General features: G+C 47.3%; 1 protein-coding gene and 1 long non-coding RNA gene across 2 annotated transcripts; both read left to right on the forward strand.

Moving 5' to 3' along the window:
* The first annotated feature begins 4,898 nt into the window (after positions 1–4,898).
* On the forward strand, positions 4,899–10,550 carry LOC143354403 (uncharacterized). Its single transcript, XM_076788452.1, has one exon. It carries the CDS (start codon positions 6,156–6,158, stop codon positions 7,833–7,835), a length of 1,680 nt encoding a protein of 559 aa, XP_076644567.1. The 5' UTR covers positions 4,899–6,155; the 3' UTR covers positions 7,836–10,550.
* A 7,248-nt stretch (positions 10,551–17,798) lies between these two features.
* On the forward strand, positions 17,799–19,032 carry LOC143354404 (uncharacterized). The gene is made up of 3 exons (XR_013082330.1): positions 17,799–17,926; positions 18,171–18,611; positions 18,678–19,032. It is a non-coding gene; the product is annotated as an uncharacterized LOC143354404 (long non-coding RNA).
* Positions 19,033–21,838: the final 2,806 nt, after the last annotated feature.

A 21,838-nucleotide genomic window follows, 5' to 3' on the forward strand; every position in this document is an offset into this window, starting at 1 on the left:
CCGGGCCCAGGGATCCTCGTGATGGCGCATTAGTATGCAAATAGTCGGATCCAGGTCCTCGGAGCTATCGGGGCACTTCGATCCGAGGAAATGGAACCTAACCTCTTATCCGAAGGACGACTGCGAATCGTTGAAATCACTGGTTCCTCTTGGTCGCGACAGGAATTCCCCGAACAACAATCTCTTTTTATTTCTCTCTCAGCTGGGACCGATCTTCTGGGGCCTCGTGTTATTCGAATTCTTCTGTGGACGGTGTCCTCAAACTTAGATCCTCGATTCAAGATTCGACCTTACAAGTTAGTATCTTCATTTTGTGTTTGGGCTGGGTTAGGTATGCGTTTAATTTTAATTTGATATTTTAGGCTCCTCTTTTATAATCTTTCACGATTTTTATTTGGATTCTTGTGAGAATGACGAGTCTTCGGTATAGTTTTAATTACTGAACTGTGTATTATTTTTTGGTGAACATTATAGGGTCTTAAATATTTATTTCTTTTCTGGCAGGGTACTAGGTTGCATTCCAAATTCTGGACGATTCCTGAAACCGAGGAGCGAGTGGGTCAGTGGGTCGTCGTCGCGTTAATCACGGAGAATCCAGAAGCTGTGGGCCTCACGACGGTCCGCCATCTTGGCCAGGAATTCCTCCCCCCTCTATCCATTTTGGAATTCCACCGCTCGTCCGCTAATTGATCCATTCGTATACGTCTTTGAATTTCGAGGCACCGTCGAGCTTTCCCGAATTGATTCCCATCCATTCCCTTCTAATTATGTGCCGAATATTTTTCAGGACCGTAACGTGCTGTCCCAAGGCCCCAGATGCTTCGCCCACTCATTTTTCATTAATCCCGCTTTATTTTTTACGAATGTCACAAATTCGATGGAAAGAAACATTCAATATTGGGACTTGTCACAATTCCAAAATTTGTTAACCACCTTCGCCAGTTCCAAAATTTACTAGAGGGCCAGAAGTTCTTGTCCTGTTGTTTGCTTAGAAATACCTCAAAATCCTACAATTTATCCCGTGGAACAAAAAATTAAAAACTGAGGCCTCCGATAATTCTACCATTTTTTTGGTCCACTTCCGCGGGTCGAAAAATTCGCTACAGGGACAGGAAAAGCTGGCAACTGGGAAATAATAAATAGGAGTTCGGCGACAAACTCTTGCCAAGCACCGCGCGCGACTCCAAAGAAATTCCTTGGCGGTACTTCCGGTAAAGGAGCAGTACCGGTCTCGAGGTGGCGGGGAAAGCTTTCAAAACACTTGGCAATCTTCTTTCTCTTTTTCCGGGTTAACGACGGCCGGGACACCGGTCGCTTGTTTCCTTTTTCCGCGGTCGCGTTACCCGTAAGGCAACGCGGTCTAAGGGGAACGTTGCCCATAAAAATTCATCAGAGGGGGCCCGGCGAAACCCGGCGTCCTGAAAAAATCCACGATCCCGATACGGATAATTTGAAACTCTCCGCGCACGCCGCCGCTGCAAGAACACCGACACATTTTTCGATACCGTTCCGCCGGCTTCAGATGGCTTCGCTCCGATAAAAAGCCCTCCTCCGGCCAACAAGAATATCGGTCACGATGTTCAAAGCGTCGGTGCATGACAGTCTCTTGCAGCGAACACCGGACTTTCCGCGGCAAAACCCCGACCGTCTCGAATTCGAACGGCTCGGCCGATCCTGTCGAAATCCTTCGGTTTTGCTCCTCCAGGACTTGGATTTTATAGAAAGCTGCAGTCGCAGACGCCTGGGAAAGATTCGTGAATTTCCTGGTCGCTAGCCTGGCGGATGTGACAAAACTGAGTAACTGCAATTTAAGTGGCTCCTATATCTTATAAGGGAGACGATTTTTAGCAATTTTTATTTTTCATAAGGCTCCGCAGTTTTGTAATCTCTGTCTCGATTAATATTAATTTTTAACGACCTCTGGCAATTCATTTGATCGCGCTAGTCATCAACGACCTTCCAGCTGGAATGTATTTAATAGAATTCCTAAGTTAATGATACAGTTTCACAGAGCAGGCACGGCATTTTGTAAATTTCTGTTAGTGGAACGAGTCGACAGCTGGTACTGCTTCAGAAGAAGCACATCCGCGAAAAAATGGCGAAGTATGCGAAGAATCCTGTCGCGGGAGCCTAGTAACCTCTCAGCAACCATGCAGTCACCTATTCCCCGATGAAAAGGAAAGAAAGTCTCCTTTCTCGGTCGCTCAACCGTGCACAGCGTTTGAAATTCCCGCGGAAAATCCATTCGAACCACTGCTCTTATTCCTTTGCTTAAATTCGTATCCTTTCGACCATAATAGTTCCTTTAAAATTATTCGAACTCTGATACCGAGAGCTCCATGAAAAAAATAAACTAACATAATTATTTCGTGGCTCGATTTCAGCAGATCAGGTTAAATTAATCACGTATGAAGTTGTAAATTTTAAAAACCGAGTTTTGGGCCCGAAAATTTGTACGCGGGCCAGGTAGAGATGACTGGCGGGCCACGAGTGAGCGTTCACCTGCGCACCTGCCTGCCGGTGCGGTTTTTATAGGTCGCAGACTATGCCCCATTCCATGGTAGACCTGAATGCGTGCGATTCTCTTTTGACAGAAGCCGATTCGAGGTCTCCAGGTCGCCGCGTCTGGTCGCCCGCTGATCGCCGCGTGGTCTCGAACGCGAAATCGCGAATATTTGTTGCGCAACTGTGGACGTTTCAGCAGCACGGTTCGCTGACACCGACGGAAACCAGGAAATCAACGTTTCGACCGCGTAATTTCTTCGAATGAAACGCGACACGCGCTCTGCTCCCGCGCGTTCCATTCGAATTAAACACCGGCGATCGTCGATTTCGATCTCGCAATTGCCCGGTATCACTCAAAATTACAGAACCTGAACAACCTCGCATTTTTCAGGCTCTGTATCACATTTCCAAAAAAAAAAAAAAAAAAAAATAGGAAACGGAATTATAATATGTGCCTGGATTCACAAAAAAAAATTTTGCGCTGTTGCATCGAGTGTAGAAAAATTAGAAGAGTGCTCTCAGCACTCAAGCGAATCTTAACGTTCCAATTTTTATTTCGTTCAATTTGATTTTGTGGTACTTTCAGGCACCTGGCTGGCACTCAAAGTGTGAAGCAATGATCGGACAGGTTTCCCAGTTCGCAGTTACAGTAATTTGCAGGAGGCTGAGCTGAACGTAGCTTTTCGTAATTGCGCCGAGAAGCGTCGGAAAGGCGTCAGTCCGTCTCGGGCAGCCGGGCCCATTTACAATGTTAATCGGAACCGATTAGATCGGACGTAACACGTGAAAAGAAAGTAGTACGGGTTCGTTAGCGTTTTGTATACACGAGACTCTCGGAGAGTCTGCTGGGAACAGCTCCGTCGAGGACCGATCGATAAGCGACACTGGACAGCTTCTTCGAGGATGCCTAGGCGTTTAATTAGACCCGTTCTGGGTAGAGGATCTCGTCGATTCACGGGACAAACGATGAACGATGCCGAAAGCGTGACAATTAAACTGGGACGGGAGTTTGTTAACGAACCGGCGATGGATAAGCATCGGAATGGACTCGGACGGCGAATTAGCGATGAAAACGGTGCCGGTTTTAATTGAATTCGCTTCGTCAGCCTCCGTAAACGTGCACGGATGAGTAATCCGCGTTTTTCCTTAACGAGGAGCGTATCTCCTGGAATCTGCGATATTAGAGCTATTGTTGTATTGTATTTACGGTAGAGAATGAACAGCAGCAACGGGAACACAATGTTCGCAGCTGGGAATCATTTAGATATTCTGGTCCAGATGAGTGGGGATTCCGTTGGAATCTGCAATATTTCTGTCGTTATTCAATCGTTTTTGTAGCTGAGGACAGAAGGGTACATCATAAACAACACGACACAGCTGGAAATTGTGAATTGTCAGTTGTGAATTTTCACCCAGAGCAGCAAACTGAATTAACACTGGAAATGTTAAACACTAAAGGCTGGTTAGTGCTGCTTAGTAAAAATAACAAGGCCACATTTAGAGACTTTTCACAGCTTCATCGTTCACTGGCTGAAGCACCTGTCGTTGCTTTAGAGTCTATAAAAATCTTATTAATTAGCAGACCATATTTTCCTGAATACACACCATTCCAAATATGATTGTTATCGGCTAAAGAGTTCAAGAGTGATTACTAAACTGCAGATTTTAGGCATTTATGGTAAAAATAAGCGATTTAATTGCACAACAGTAAAAACATTCAGAGAATTTAAAAATACTGTTCTCAGCTTTCTAAATGTCAAAATATCCACAAAAATCCACGGTCTAATAATTACAGAGTAAAATGTCTGAAGCCGATCTAGTGGATCCTGCATCAACTGTACGACCAAAGGACTATAAAAATAAGGAAAAACGAAAAAGGGAGAAAAATGAGAGTGTGTCAACAGTTCGAGCGAGAACAGTACTTACACTCCTCGGCACTCTATCCGAGCCACCTTTCGCACAATCCTCCGAAAGGCCGAGCGCCTAAAACGAAAGTAACCGAGGTCGGCTCGTCCTCCAGAGAAAATCGCAGCGAAATATCTGTTGGCCGTCTGGTTGACTGCATCGAGGAGCAGAGCGACGCCGATGAAAAGCCTCTGTCGAGCGTCGCCGAGCAGGAAAGCCAAGCAGTTTCCCGGCGCGTCGATTAACGAGGAACGGCGAGGAGGAGGTAGCGGCGACAGGACGCTCGGTTGCATCATCCAAGGTGCAAAAAGAAAAAATGGCTAGAGCCATTAGCGTTCCTCCATAAAATCAGCCTAAGAATGCCCATTTCCCTCGGCACAATTCCAGACACCCCATCGGGCGAAGGGTTCCCGAGGCAGGTACGGCGACACGTCGAGAGCCAGGGAGTGCCGAGGCGTCGGGGAACAGAGAAAGAGGGAGAGAGACAGAGAGAAAGAGGGTCCGAGAGCGAGGGAGAGGATGGTGGGAGAAAGAGAGGGGCCCGGGTGAGTTGTGGTGGGGCTCGGACCGCCGGAGTCTCACGCGTTGCTTAGGTCTTCAGTATTGAGAGGAGCGTAGAGGCGGTCGTAGTTCGGTGTCCCGCTGGCAGTGGTGCGCGTTCGGTGGCCTGAGTAAAGGGTCCAGGAAGCAGCGTGTCCCGTTGGCCTGAGAAAAAGTGGTTGCGGTGACAAAGGGGCGAGGAAGGCTGTCCATAACAGATCAGTGGAACCTGGATCAGCGATCTGAGGAAGTCTCTGCAGCGCCATCTGCGCGACCCCGTGCGTCTGTCGATCGAGGAAGAGGAAAACCGAAGGACCCAGGTTGAAGGGACTAGCGGGAACGGGGGGTCCGCGACCGAAACGATCCTCTCGAAAGCCGATGAGGCTCGCAGGAACGTCGGAGACGACGGCTCGCGTGGCTGACGCCTGCGGCCGCGCCTCTAGATTCCAGCAGCGCCGACACGCCGTTCGGCGGGCCCCTTGAATTCCAGCTCTCTCGGGTTTCTCGGGTGTGTTCGTGTGCTTGTTCCCTCGGTGTGTGCCGGGTGTGTACCTGTCGGTCTCGGTGCACGTGGAGGTGAGGGGCGACCGGGTGGACGACGACGCCACTGCGCGCACCGCATACCTCAGGAGGAGACCTGGGCCTGGCGGCCGGCAGAGTGGGGGAAGCGGCCCGGAGAACGTCGCCGGTAGAAAGAGAGAGAGAGCGTGAGAGAGAGAGGGAGGGGGAAGACCGGAGGAAAGAACCCGACCCGCGAACACTTGGGCCTGTTAGCTGTGGCGGAGGGTAGGGGGGCCAACTTGAACAGTCAGAGTGGGGGTAAGACCCGTCAGAAGGCGGCCATAATGGCCTGACGCCGATCTCGGGCGAGTGGCGGCTACAGCTGCTGCGAAATAGAGCCGAGAGCGGCTCTCCTCGACGTCCACGCACGCGTATTTTGCAACGTCCGACTGGAAAGTGACTGCGTAATCGCGAGTGAAGTGAATTCACCGGGTCTCTGGCTGGAGGAGTTCTTCATCTCTGTCTCGCGTGTGCCCTTCTCGTCTTTGTCGCGCCGGTGTTGTTCGATGCTTCTTCGGGTGTTGTCTGGCACGGTTCTAGCTGTTTCCGGATCGCGCACGGCCCGTCTCGGTTCCATCGAGCCTCCTTTGTCGCTCGGGTGACCGTGTCTCCTCGAGTTTCGAGTTCGACTCCGCCGGGGAAAAATGAGGGGCGCTAATCAGGACTCGGCGACACCGTACTGTCGCTGCAGGGTCCTCTACCTGGGCAGCTCGGTGCCGCACGCGAGCAAAGAGGGCCTCCTGGGCGTACAGGAGCCGTTGAGGGAACTGTATCCCGAGCAGGGCGCGTTGGGTGCCCGCGGGATCGATTCCTGGCTGAGCGTCTGGAGCAACGGTCTGCTGCTGGAGAACGTGGACGAGCATCGCAAGAAGGTGACCAGGTTCTTCCCGATCGACGCGCTGCACTACTGCGCCGCTGTTCGACATGTGAAAGGCGGAAGCGGGGACTCGTCGAACACGAGGTTCCTGCCGCTGGACTCGCCGTTCGCCAGGACGCCCAGCGCTAATCATCCGCCCCTGTTTGCCGCCGTGTTGCGACGCACCACCGGGATCAAGGTGCTCGAGTGTCACGCGTTCATCTGCAAGAGGGACATGGCGGCCAACGCCCTGGTCAGGTGTTGCTTCCACGCGTACGCCGACAGCAGCTACGCGAAAGGCCTGGATCCGTCCGCGGCGACCACCAACGGCGTGACGAACAACCATCCTTCGAACAACAGCCTCTACCACACCCTAGGGGGGTCCAGCACCACTTTAGACAGCCCCCAAGCTAACCGTTTGGACACGACCTCGACGGACGACCTGAGCCTCTACAACGGCGACGAGAACCACAAGGTCTGGGCCCGGGGTCGCGACGAGGTGGACGGTCTCTATCAAGAACAAGGCACCCTGAGGAGCACCAAGGGCTCCAGGCCGCGTCAGCTGATTGCTCCTCCTCCCCCGCCACCACCACCGCCACCACCCTCGCAGCCATTGTTGCTGGAAGAGTCGTCGTCCTCGTCTGTCCGCAGGAAAGCGAACAAGAAGCTGAAGAAGCTCAAAAGCAGAACCTCTCACGAGGACCCACTGCAGCAGCCGCATCTCCATCCTCAAATGCACCAAGGGATATACACGAACGGCCACGGGCACCACACTCTGGGTCATCCTGTCAGACAGCAGCATTATCATCCTCATCCCCTGCCGCCCAGCAGTCGATCCGTCGCTGGCACTCTAGCCAGACCAGCGCCAGTTCTGTTAGTACCCGCTGCAACACTCCCTAGGAAGGCTCACCATCATCCACGGGGACTCAGGCCGATTCCAGCGGCTGCGCCCATAGTACCAGTGTATGCTCCACTTCCGGTGGTGCCTCCACCTCCACCGGCAGCCGCCATGTATCCGGCTGGCACTTACGGGACCGCCGGGAACAGGAGCAGGAGACAACACCCTGACGCTGACACCTCCACTTTGGGAGCGTCCAGGAGACTAGCCGCTTCTCACGCGGACCTAACCACCGCGGAGATGAATCGTGCAGCTGGGGACAGTCCCGAGAACGAGTCCCGGTTCGGCACCGGTATCTACCGGCGGAAGGGCCACCTGAACGAGAGGGCGTTCTCGTACAGCATCCGCGCGGAGCACCGCAGCAGGAGCCACGGCAGCCTGGCCTCTCTAGGGTTCAGCGGCCAGAACGGCAACGCTCTGCCCAAGGAGGAGAAGAAGGACAGAGAGATAGCGCAACTGGTAGCCGGCCTCAGCCTGGACGACAGCCCGGAGAGAACGCAGCCCCAGGCAAACTCCAGGACCGGATACTCCCATCATCAGCAGCCGTTGCCCAGGCCCCGGCCTCGTTAAGCCGAGAACGCGTCGTCAGGTGTCTCGGATCGTGAACAATGGCCCGTTGAGTCGCTTCAGGTGGATCGCAGTGAACGATTTTTGCCCGTTGATCGTAGAGCTTCGTTGATCGTTGGTCGTGTCCTCACGATCGATATAGTTTTGTCCGGAACGATTCAGAAGTGCGGATTTAGGGATGTCTAGGTTACGATGACGCATACAGGTGATTTAAGGACTCGGTATCGATGTATACATTATAGGGCCGGGAGGATTGAACCTCTCGGACCTGTTGGTTCGGCCGTGTCCGCGTGGAAAATCGCGAACGGTGGAATAGCTCTGATAAGGCTTGAGGTCTGATTCCGTGGGACTGGTTCTCTGGTGGCTTTCGATTCCGGGAACCAGAAGAGTAAGAAAATCAACGCAAAAACAACCCGATATGGCACCCGGCCTCATCCTCCTCGCCGGTTTCTAGCCGTGGCCTCGATCCTGACGGTCGCAGACCGGCTCGAATTCGAGGCTGAACCGGAGACCTTGCGAAAACCGGGCCATTTTCTAGTAAAATTGAGTCTACTAAAGCTTCACGTATTTTTACGTATGAGCAGATTGCGGATCTTTACGCGAGATTAACACTTTTTGAGTTGCAACGAGCTTGGGCGAAGTAAATATTTAATTTCTTGCTTAACATGTTTAACACTGAACCCACTCGCATGCCTCATAAGAATGACAATATTGAATTTATTCAGATGTTTCGCCATTTTTATTGTTATGTGGGGTTGCATTAAGAAATTCATTATGAGTCTATAATTGGAGCAATTTTAAAATATGAAATCCGAGAACGGCCAGTTGACCGGTGCTGAATTGAAAATAATTTCAACTTACACCTACTCATTTTTGTCATGAACGTACTAAATCCGCAGTCTACTTATGAGCCACTCGTTCGCCAAATCAGAAATAGTGTATATTTTTGAAAGCTCAATTTTTGTTATCCAATGTTATTAAGCTTAATTGTTAAGGAATCAATCAAGTATTTTTTAAATGTAAGATAATTCGAAAGGTGGCCTGATTTGGCCTGTGAACGGCTCGTTCATATCCAGAAATAATTGGATTTAGGGTTTACTAGATTTTGGCATTGATTTTGGTATTCGGTTTTTGTTAGAAATTTCGCAAAGTAGGTTGTCCCCTGTGTCCACGCCTGCACGATTCAATAGAAAATGGCTGAAACCTGTTTCAGATCTCTGTTGTCCAAGTGTGGAGAAAAAACCTTGCACACTAACGCAATATTTAACGACATGCAGAGGAGATGCGTTAATTTATTCGGATCGTAAAACTTGCCTCGAGATATTTCGCGAGAGAGTGTTGTCCAGTTAGGTTTGTTTGTAGTCTCTACCTATCGACGAATCCTCTGTGAATTATTAGGAAGAATCGCGGAAACGAAAGTCCACGTTGCTGACGGTCTTCCGGTCTCGGTACGAGCCGACTAATTAGACTCGAATGATTGTCGCCCAACCGAGATCGTTCTAATGGCTGGAGCTCGTTAGGGGACGGGGCACGCTCGAGAAAACGTGTCGGTCTTTTCTAGACGTCTCGCTTCATATGGAGACGAGGCTTCAACCTGTTGATCCGTCGATCCCATCGACGAACGTTCGCCGAGCTGCTTTGAGAAACAGAACGCACATAATTCACACTCGTAAAAATATTACGAGCCCGGCCAGAAATTACGCCGATCGAACGGATCTCTCGGCGCGGGCTCGTGGCAGCTGGTAAATAATTAACGGCGCAGAAGAGAACGTCATCGTCGTCGTCGTCTATTCATTAGTTTCTTTCATTTCCGAGACCGTCTAGTCAACGGAGGACACGTTTGCATGAAGATCCGCGAATCGCCGGTTACCGTTAAGCGATACGCGTTACCTGTTCAACAGGTTCATTCTCGAGAACAAGAATTCATGAAACGAAAATTGTGTCGCTTCCACCGGCTAATTAATTTTAGAGAGCAGTCTCCACGGGGAACACGACGGCGATTTAAATTCCTACCGAGAGAGCCGTCCCGTCCCGTGAGAACGCGAGCGTTAATCGTAATTGCGTGGGAAGGAAAAAATTACGCGACACGGGGAAAAACGCGATTAATACGCCGGTGGCCCCGTGGGGCCACTGGCTTGGCTCCCGTCGAAAGCGAGAGCAAAGATTCCCGTTCCCCGGGAGCCCCCCGGGAGCCATATTGCTCCAGGAGCAAAGTTCCGTTCGAATTACAAAGATTACGACTTTCCAGTTTCATTAAATAAATTACTCACATTCTACGCAATTTTTGCGGTTGCGAGGGCAGGACATTTTCTCGAGATCCAAGCGATTATGCGAACTGATGCCGTGGGAACGAATTCGGGGGGGGGGCGCAACACTGATGTAATGACGCTCCGTGGCGGCATCGGACGATTTCGAACGCGTTCCAGATAATTAAGCGAGCGTAATTGGGACGCGACTTGACGGTGGGCGGGATTCGCGAGACCCAGATTTTTCGGGGACCTTGAACGGCGAAGGAAAATATGCTCAGTGTTATAATTGACTGATTAAACTTATAAAACGGTGAAGAAATCAAAATCCGAATTCAACTTATTAAAATTCTTAAAAGAAGAATACAATTTTTATCCGGCTCTTATCTTCCATAATTAATACAGAAAATTTGTAATTTCGCGTGAAGATCCACAATCTAGCAATAATGAATCTCTATCCGGAAATAGAAGTCGGGAAAATATTTTAAAAAATTACACGCGCTCCGGATACGAAAATTTCGAGTCAGATTGTAGAATTGCTAATATTAAATTATAGAACGGTTTGGAATTCGAGAGTGAAGGAGTCCGGGGCAATTGAGTAGGTATTTAAATATCGGCGAATGTGGTTTCAACAAATTGACAAATTGATAAACCAGCTCGGTGAATGTTCGCTGAACGGAGACCTCGGCGGAACCAGTCGTCGAATAATTAAGCCCGAAACTTTTTAGGACCGGCTCCGGGCGGCCATGTTTGCTCGGACACCGTTTCGAAAGCGATCGCAGACTCGTTCTCTCATGCACCGACGAATACTCATTGCCATCGTCGCGTATGCATACGCAATTAGGCTTGATTATCATTGATTCGTGGTCGATGTCAGCCGGTTACACGTTTCGCAACTGCGGACAGATTTCCTCGCCCGTGACTAACTCGTGTCGAGACCTAATTTACTTACTCGCACGATGCTCGCATTCTTCGACAAACGGAAAATCTTGTAAAAAATCGAGCCCCCAATTTTCTTTAGATTTTCCTTGTTTACTCGAGTTTCGAACTTTCCAACATTTCAATCATGCCATAAAGTTCAGAGCCCGCCACTGCGACGTCGTCGCGTTCATAAATAATTCAACGAGCAGAAAATCGGAGATAAATCCCGCTCAAGTATAAACGATTTTCTAAAAAATTCAATTTTCTCCCGGTTTTAACGACACAGACATTCGTCCGTGAACCGTGAGCACTCCGGGACTTTCTAGCATTTCGACCCTCCCATAAACTTGCCAGACTATCAATGGAAACGCCGCAATAATCCGTGCAACGACGGCATTCCGTACGGCAGCCTCGTTTCCACCAGAACTCGGTTAATTAAGATCGCGTCGTAATTTCCTCCGGAAAGCCGCAAAAAACGGCAACGAGCGCAGTCGAACGGCAATAAACGGACGTATGGAAATGATGCACGAACGATGTTAATCACGTTTCATCGGCGCACTGTCGCTTCTGTTTCGCAACCGACAGAGAGCGGAGAGATCGATGGAAAAAAGCGATCGCTGTGATCGAGCAGATATTGGTTTCAAGGTATCCCGGGTGCAGTGGACCGAATTACTGCTGAATACATAATCGCTTGGAAATCGAGTCCCACACGTATAAATGTCTTCATTCCTACGCGTTCTTTTACAAAACTTCGGCCAGAGACTTTTTCTTTTCACTCGAAGCTGGTTTAATTCCAAAACCGAGAGATTTCTTGACCTAAAATATTTCAGTTCCTTTTGTGCGTGTAAAATTTATTACTAAAAACTGAAATTTTTAGCAATTTCTTGGATACGAGCATGGTAATAATTGTCTGGAAACGTTGAGTGCCAATACCCACAAAAGTCACAGAAAATCAGAATTTAATACAAGATTAAATAAAGTTTATCATGACAATAATTTTTGTGACATTCTCACACCTTGTGGGGCTTGATAAAATTTTGTATACTTAATAGATTGAAGCAAAAATTGATTTTCAAGTTTAGCAGAAAATTGTGTCGCTCGTGTGGCACTCAGACTGTTAAATAATAGTATTTTTAGTGGCACCTTGGAGTGCTAATTTTTCCTCTCTTTGTCGCACCTTGCTTGAACTCTCTCGCGTCGTCAGATAAGAAATCCGAAGCGTTAAAATTCGATGTGAATGCACGTCAACGCATACTGTTATTGGCGGTTGCGGAACACGCTATTGTTTCCAAGGTGCGGATCGACGTGGGTTCGATCGGTATCGGGCAGGGGCAAAAGTAGGCCGGTCGATCGGTTTTCGTAATCATTCTCGCGATCGCAGGAGTATGAAACGGTGACCTAGTGACGATTCTTCGGCGAACTCTCTGGATTGCGCCATGCAGGGACATTCCTTTCACTGGACGTGAGTCAGAGGTCGATATTTACCAATTAAATTTCAATTAAACAATTTCCGTCTAATAGCACTTGAGGGGCTGTTCTGGCTTTCACGAATTTTTTACAGAAAAACCATCGAACCTTTTGCGTTGGGATTTTGCACACGTGTTCACCGGTGTATGAAGTACAGGTGTGACTTTTTCCAAGTGAAAATAATCAAAATTACATACATATATATTTTTACAAGGTTTTAAAAAAGATACCCCCTTGAAGCCTCTGAAGTACAAGAGAGTGTAAACTTGTGAAACGAAATTGTTAATTGTTAGCAGAGTGCTGGACACAGTGGAGCCACTTGAACCCTTTGCACTAATATTTATTTCGTTTAGGTGCAACGATTAGAACTTGTTCGTAGTTTCCTAGAAAAGAAAGAAAATTTATGTCTACTGGATGTATTTCCTAATGGTTAAATATGGCCAGCAGTCATTTCGGTTTAGAGGAAATTAATAACATATGTTTAACTTCGTTCTAGTGCAAGGGGTTGATAAAACGAAGTTGATTTTATTATCCCGGTTGGAAAATCGATGAAAATCATCGGACACAGCTATTACCACCGAATTTACGAACTCTCTGAGTAGATCGATATTGTTCAGCCAGATTCCACGCGGACGCAGCCATTTTCTGTTCGCAGGAAGAGCCGTAGCCGCTCGCTGCGCATAACGACAGTGCCTTCGTTTTATTTCGTTACTTTTCCTTGGGATTTCGACTCGACAGCGCTACCCCAGCAAAGATCCAGCCTAGGGATCAGTGCCAAACGCCATAAACTATCCGACTTGGTCTCCGCGAGCCCTGGGAATCCGCGGACGCCGCCGTGCATAACTATCAGGCCCGTAAATCCTCGGAAAATCACCGGATCTTCGAAAAATGTTTGAAGCGACGCTTTGGACTACGAAGACTAGACCAAAGATGCGAAGAACCACTGACGAGGTAGTCGAACGGATTCTGTCCGTTTGATTGTTATGGGGTCCCGGTATTTATGGACGGCAGTCGACGGAGCTGCAATTGTTTCACGGACTCGAGTTCTCGAGGATTAGGCGAACGGACTCCAAGTCGGACGCGGGTGCAACTGGAACTTATTTATTTAATCGCATGTGCCAGATCGCATGAAAGCTCCCACTCCCGGAGTGATTTCAGCTCGACAATAATTATTTGTTTTTAACCCCCTAGCCCGGACGGGATGCGATAAATCATTCAAAACTTGTTCGATACCAGGCTCCCGTCGATTTTTCCTTTGGCGATGGACCAAGCTTGTTCTTTCGATTTTGGTAATGAAAGAGGAACGTAAACATTGTTTAAATTCTCCATAGAACAAACGAAAAATTCTCCATTGCCAGATGGAGAATCGATGGGACACCATTTATCGCGCAGACCACCACAAGATTTCTATTCGTATGCAACTAGATGGACCCTCCTCGCGATCATTTCGACAATTTCGAATGATCGGCTGTTTCCTATAGCTCCGTATCAAGTACAGTGTTCTCTCCGTAACGTCCAGCCCCGTAGCGTCGCGTTACCAACAGCGATCCGGTAATTCTCATTGGCTTCACCGCGGGACGTTATGGAGAGAAAACGATATTTTCCCAACGTTGTAAAGTTTCAGAGAGAGAGAACACGAGAAGGGAACGGGGGGTCCATCTTTCCTCTTCAACTATCTGCGGACGTGTTATGTATATTGTTACGTGTCGATTGCCATGCAAGATTAATTGATAATAAACTAACAATGCAACGAACTGGGCGTTCAGCGTCCCGTGGACCAGCCGAGGCGATCTCTTGAACTCTGTCGTCGATAACGTCTTCCCAAAATTCATTCGTGCAACAAAAATACACTATCAGTTTATCCAAAAAATTTCATTCTCAATACTGTTAGGTGACGCGAGCATATTGAGCATCCTCTTACTTAGCCACATCATTTGCTTTTTCAGAAAGAAACTTTTGGGAACGAGCAAATAAAATACTACCCAGACTTACCCAAATTACAAAAAAAAAAAAAAAAAAGAACTTGAACCTTCCCCGAAGAAAAACGTTCCCGAGTTCGCCTCGCCTTGTCCAGGGACCGAAATTACAACCCAACGGTGTGTTTCGCGATATCGCAGAGGTTGTCGGGCCACGATCGATGAGAAGGCTCGCGTTCCAGGGGCCCGGTCGTTTCACGTTTTCCTGGTACCGAGATTTTTCTGGTATCGGCCGTTTAAAATGATCGAGCTCGCCGATCGGGTATAATGATCGGTAAGGGGTCGGTGGATCGCGGCGATAAGGATCGACGGCGTTCGCCGCGGCTCGAAATCAAGCGTTTCCTGCACGGTGCATTATGCACGCCGGACGAGTGCACGCGAGCCTCCGTCGTCGACCACATTCCACGTTCTCGCGTATAATTTTCAGGGTTAACCACAGCCGACGATAGACGCCGGATTCGCGGCCGGGCCCGCCGGACGTCCATGGAATGCAAATCGCCTTGATTGCACGGCGTAAGTGGAACGCGATTTTCCCCCGCCCGACGTTCCTCCTATCCTCCGAATCCTCCAGAACGAATTCGTTGCCAATACTCGCGGTTAGACACCATTTTTCTTCCCCCCCCCCCCGATTCCTTACCGATTTCTACGAGATAGGAGCTCCCGGTTGCCCTCTGGGGCACTCTGCGCAGCCTGCCATTGGCAGTTCGTTACACGAAAGTAAGTACACGTTTTGTTGGAGGATCGTCACGATGACACGATCGCCGCCGATCGATCAAACGGAACGACCCGTCGCCGCCCGTTAATTGCTCGACAGCGATCTCTTCCGGTAATTACGTCCGGCTTAACGAGCGACGGGCGCTTCCTCGAATCGAAATCAATCCTCGCCCGAAAGTAATGTCACGGCTAACGAGCGTCCTCGTTCGCATGATCCACGGGGCTGCGTCCTCGCGATCCACACGATGACATCGGCTCCTTAAACGCGCGCCTCGCGCGGTTAACCTTGTGCCGAGCCGAGCGCATCCAGCCGATGCACATTTCAACGTTTGATTATCCTGCGTTTGGTCTACCGCGACAGCAGCGTTTCTTCTTTTACCCCAACGCGGAACATCGATCCGAGCCGATCGAACCAATTACCTCGATTGGCAGCGATCACCGAGCTGCTCTACCTTGTCCTCACTGTCAACTCCGCACATTCCTCCGCAACTTCTCGAAAATCTATCGGATCCTATAGATCGCTCTACTGCCTGAAACAATTTTATTTTTATTTTTATCCGGCTGCATTCTATTGCCTCCGTTGAATTTAGAAAAAGTATTTATCCCTCGATTATATTCTTCAACTTGTTTTAATAGGTAAAAGGACAAACGTGGCAGCCATCTTGGAAGTCGTATTAACACTTCGTTCCTTAAAACAATTTTATTTCGCCACATTCCTTTGCAATCGTAGAAAGAATTTAGAAATCTAGGAATTTACTCCACACATTCCTACGCAACTTCTCGAAAATCTATTGGATCCTATAGGTCGCTCTACTGCCTCAAACAATTTTATTTTTATTTTTATCCGGCTGCATTCTATTGCCTCCGTTGAATTTAGAAAAAGTATTTATCCCTCGATTGTATTCTTCAACTTGTTTTAATAGGTAAAAGGACAAACGTGGCGGCCATCTTGGAAGTCGTATTAACACTTCGTTCCTTTAAACAATTTTATTTCGCCACATTCCTTTGCAGTCGTAGAAAGAATTTAGGGTGTTTATTCTCTGATTGCATCGATCGTGTGCTATTCGGTAAAAGGACGAGCATGGCGGCCATCTCGAAGGACATCGAAGTCATATTAACACTCTCTGCTGCGTTCCTTGAAAACGATTTTATCTTCCGTTAGTATCATCTCATTTTATACTTGCACGATCATCGAAGGTACATATTAGCTGTTCATCCTTTGCTTATAATGATTTCTACAAAGCCGGCAGACCTTCCGACGCTCAATTCCGTCTTATTGGATAAGAGAACGAGCATAACAGCCATCTCGAAGGACATCGAAGTCGCCGAAGCGGTAGAAAGACGCCGAGGAAAAGTGCAGCTTTTTTATTAATACTCGTAGGAATGGTTGGATGACGATCCACGTTAATTCGAGCGATGACACCAGATGAAAAAAATGAAAGATTACCGGCACACGTAATCATTGGCCTTCGAGGACCATGCAGGATGCGTTCGTGTATCCCGCTGCGTCTTCGAGTTCTGTACTTCGGTGCTGACGCATTCCACCGTGAATTGTTCAGGTTTTTCCCTCGGCGTCTGACAGTTACGTGACTAGGTTCGCTGCTACTCGATCGACGACTCGGGATTATCGATCCGAAGGATCTACTTGCATTCGATCGACGGTGGCGAAACTTGGAGGAGCATCGAAGCCTTTGTTCCCATTCGAAACTGTACCCGATCTAAAAAATCACTCATATTTAAGGATCTTGGGAACACGTGAACATTAACAAATTTTTTCTCCGGTTGAAATTAAATTTTATTAAAAACTGGAAGGTAGGTTTTGTAGAGCAATGTTTTGAAAAGCTCTCGTAAAAATTTCAGCCAATTGCCCAATCAGCTATCTTCAAGACCGCCTACGTTTACCTAAATCGAAAAATATAATTTTCCCGTTAAACCACGCGAACAAGAGGCCAACTTTTGTAACAAATATTAATCTGTCGGTCTTATTTTATCTCCCGGTAAAAAGTTTACGACTTGCTGAGTCACCTGTTCCGAGTTTTACGGTTTCTCCGTAGCAGGAAGGCGCACGGTGCAAATAAATGGTCTGCGGTTTCGTTGCGACGTGCGTTATGGCAGCCGGGGAACGATAATTACGTAACGTTGCCAGCAACATTTCACGAATCGTTATCGTCGAATTATAGCGTCATTCAGGATTCCGCGTGCACCGTAATGAATATCCTCCTGTTGCGTAAACGCGTGCCCAATCGGAGACCGCGCATTAAGTAAATTATACTTCCCATTTCTTATTATTTTTGCTGCTCATTATTTTGCTGCTTTTTGCTGCTTATTATTTTTCCCACTATTATTTTATTCCCAGCGAATTACGCCGTCGGTCTCCGCATGCAGTTTTCATAATAATTCCCTCGGCGAAAAGTCGCTGAATTCCTTAGAACGCCGCAGCGGGTGCAGCGGGTGCAGCGTGCACGACGCGTGGGAGTAACCAGCATAACAGTACTAAAATGTGGCAGCACGAGCGGTACCGTTACCAGATTATAATTTACAAATAAGTGTAATTAAACGAGCGCGAATTATTCATAGATCCCGGCGTCTCGTTCACCTCATTCGAATTCTGGCATGTCAGCAAAACAATACATTTCAATATTTTCGACCAAAACAGACCGAAAAACTACCTAACAAATACAACAACAATTCTAATAGGATTGCACCAAGTACCTATTTTTTTATTTAACAGACAGACTAACGGTATTTACTTCTTTCTTCGATCATTTTGGTAAGTTAAAAATAACACTACTGTAATTATTCTACTGACTTAAACGTCATTGTTGCTATAAAAGCATAAAACCCACGGGCTATTTATTAATATCATTATTACCTAGTCCTCTTTATTTATTTATCAAATAGTAATGTAACGTAGGAAAAATAATATAAAAATAAAGAAGACAACGAACACCAAAAGATTTCTTTGATGGGGCGCGTTTGTTAATGTTTTTCTGTATTTTTTGGCGAAATTACAGGCTTCAACTATTGTGCAACGCGACCCTCACTTCGAGCCGAAGTTATGCCAGCGATCGTGTGATGAAAAACCCAGCGGAAGAACAATTATATGCTAAAAAATGTAGGATAACAATGCCGTGAGTAGAATAATTGTTATCAGATCGAACGGCCTTGGGAAAACCGCATCGCGATGGAGAGATGCGCACAATAACTTTTCGAATGTCGAGCTCAGGTCGTTTATCGAACATATCTCGAAGTGCCTAACAGCCGTGCCTGTAATATCACGCGACAAATCACGTTACCGACACCTGAGAAGGACGATCGCGCACACCTTTGTAAGACGACGCAGCATGATTCAATACAGTGGGAGAGCAACATTTATTCGCGTATCGGTGTCGGTTGCTTTCGAGGTTGGCTGGATGGGAACGTACCTTCATATATATTTTTCAAAATCGATACAGGTAATTTTCCGTTTACTTTTACATGGTACTTCGATTTTACTGTGTTTACTAGCACTTCCTTCTTAGGTGCGAATGTTTGCGAAGGAGCATCAACAAGAATGGAGGAAGAGGAAGAGAGAGAGAGAGAGAGATGGATGATGGAGGAAGAAGAGAGACGAGAGGTAACAGCTATTTTTTGCGTCGAAGACAAGCACTAGAAGAATGTGCCACAACGAAGATGACTCCAGACTGTGGATGTACGCGCGAATTTATATCTATGCAGATAGGTTCGGGGAATCTGGAATTCAGCGAGCTCTGGTTTCCTTGAATAATTCGCTGGAGGTCAAATAAAATTGTACCAGGTTTTATTCTCCCTAATCTTGGTCCCTAAGATTTTATTTCCCCAAATTTTATTCCCCCAATTCTCCAAATTTCAGTCCTACAATTTTAGTCTCTCAAATTTTAATCCTCTATATTTAATTTCCCCACATTTGAATCCGCCAAATTTGAATGCCCCAATTCTAGACCTCCAAATATTAATCCCCCAAATATTAGACTATCGAATTTCATTCCCCCAAATTTAAATTCTCCAAATTTCAGTCCTACAATTTTAATCCCCCAAATTGCAAACCTCTATATTTAATTTCCCCACATTTAAATCCCCCGAATTTGACTGCCTCAAATTTCCAAATTTCAGTCCCCCAAATTGTAATCCTCTATATTTAATTTCCCCACGTTTAAATCCCCCGAATTTGAATGCCCCAATTTTAGACCTCCAAATTTTAATCGCCCAAATTTGAGCAATCTCTGAACGCTAAAAGATCCACATTCAGTTATTTTATCGACTAAGAACATTCGAATAAATAACAAGCTGTATCAAAACGGATATTTAGTCGAACCAGAAACTCGCGCGACAGAGTCATTCATCGATCCCGCAAAAAATGACTCGATCCTGCTTGGGATTTTACTACAGATCGTCAAAAGCCTGAATTACAGTTAGAACGTAACACGACAGTTTACAGTTACATGCACACATATACACCACGGCACGTCGACATTCGCGTAGAAATAAGGTCAACGATGAATTGATACGGTCCTCGACGTAGACGAATTTTCTCCCGAAACGTCTCCGCTAACGTGTGTAATTATCGACGAAACGAAGCGTCTAACGGTGCCCGGCGATTATGGGATCGGTGGATCACAGGTTGCGCCACTGTTGTACTCCGCTATCACGGTGTAACATTCACTGTTCCGTTCATATTCTCTCGAAACAATCACCGTCCCCTTTATTTCCCAAATAAAGGAAACAATTCTACAATTTTACGTAATTTCAAGATTTTCAAACTATTCTAATTTTCATGAAAACATTAAACCGGAATATCCGAAAAATTAGGGCACCTATGTCGAGGAGGAAGTCTCTAGATCGTGTCAACAAAATTGAAAAATAATTCAATAAAACATTTATAATACATTTAGCAAAGACATGCACCTTCCATCGCGCTTCAATTATTATAAAAATATAAAATTGAAATATTAGAGAGATTAGATTTTCCATATCCAGGAGGAGGTCTGAAGACCGCGTTAACAAAGTTAGAAAACAGTTCAAAACATGATAGAATCGTTAAAAAAATAATTGAACCCTCGCAATTCAACGATTCGCTCATAAATAAACCATCTCCGTGAATTGCGAATGATTGTCAGAAAGATAAAATGCCGCGGGCACTGTAAATTAACGGGAATCAATGGAATTCCGATTTTAGTTTCACCTCGAGCGATTTTCCAGCGAACGAGAGAAAATGTTGGCTCAGCCGAACGAAACCGAGGATCCGAATAAATTTGCCGGCGGATTAACCGTTCGTTCTTGGTAGATGACAATCGGACGTTTCTTTTCGTACGAAGCAGACTGTGTAATTGCATCACACGCGGTAATTGCGGCCCCGTACGAAAAGGAGCACAGCCAGAAAGGAAACGCCGACGAACAAAGAGGAAAATGGGACGAGAACGTGTTCGGGGGATGGGCGGCCGCGGCGTAAGTGGATCAATGTGCTTGTACAAGAGACACGCGGGTCGTTCCTTTTTTCTTTTCTCGCGATAATGGATCGCAATTTCGGGGAACGGGTCCGGCGTGGTCTCCTGCGGCGAGTTTCTCGAGCTCGTCCCTCGAAACTTGTTCGCAGCTACCGTTCGAAATCTGCACACGCAATGTCCCGCAATTATCCGTAATAATTGTCCGTAATGGACGGCTTGCCGCACTTTAAACGTCGAGGAATTCCGAGAACGCGACTCTGAATCGATGGGCGTTGCGCAATCAACATGGCGGCCGACGACCCAGCACGGGATTTTTATGCGAGCACAGATTTTCATGAATAATTATATAGACTCTGGAATGAGTAACATAGGAATGTCGTTCTCCGTCCGGTGTTTTATAGATTTGCAAATGTCATAATCGTTAAGAGACCTCGCGGTGTTGTATGATGGCTTTCTTGTAGCGTCGGTCGCGGTCGGTGTCGTAATTTCACGATCGCAATGGCGTAAAAACGATTCGATCGGTTGGCTCGTCTTTCAACGCCAATTATAGTCCGCTCCACTTGTTCTGCTCGGACAGGAATAATTGGAGGACGATTATGTGAAAACGTCGGCGCTCGTACGCGGACGTCGAGCGTCCGGCAAAATGAAACAAGCGAAATCGGTCCCTACCGATTTAATGATCCAGAGAAGATTGAAGGGACGCAGTGTGCTATAAAAAGTGTAGAAAATTCGAAGAAAGTCTCAGGCAAGCAAGAAATTGGAATCGGTGGGACGAGAACGCTCGGGGATTTTGAAAAAAGGAGTAGAGGCTAGACGACAGCTGCGAAAGCGACGTGACGCGCTGAGGAATCATCGGCGCCGGTCATTTCCGCTTCGACCGGTCCGCCAGCTGTCGCTGATGCAACCGAGAATTTACTATACATAAAATAACTGCACACTAATATCGCGGAGTTGCACGGCTGTTTAATCGCGGCTCGTAAATGTCACGGAGAAGGGGGGCTCTTACGGTTTCGTGCATGATGTATGATGTATCTGTACTGGGGGCTCAGATTGCCCCTGGGGGCACGGGATGGCTCCGGCGAAAACGAGAGCAACCACGCCTACCTGAAGCAACTCACACAAAATAAAGCAAGAAAGATTTTTCAGGGACATTTTTATCCGGAACATTATCCTGGTTCTGTAGGAGAGCCACGAGGCCACGCCTTCTTAGGAAATTCTAC

This window comes from Halictus rubicundus, chromosome 5 (genome assembly GCF_050948215.1).
Source record: "Halictus rubicundus isolate RS-2024b chromosome 5, iyHalRubi1_principal, whole genome shotgun sequence".
Taxonomy (NCBI): Eukaryota; Metazoa; Arthropoda; class Insecta; order Hymenoptera; family Halictidae; genus Halictus; species Halictus rubicundus.

Coding starts and splice junctions, on each gene's coding strand:
- LOC143354403 (XM_076788452.1), top strand. CDS start 6,156: ATGAGGGGCGCTAATCAGGACTCGGCGACACCGTACTGTCGCTGCAGG.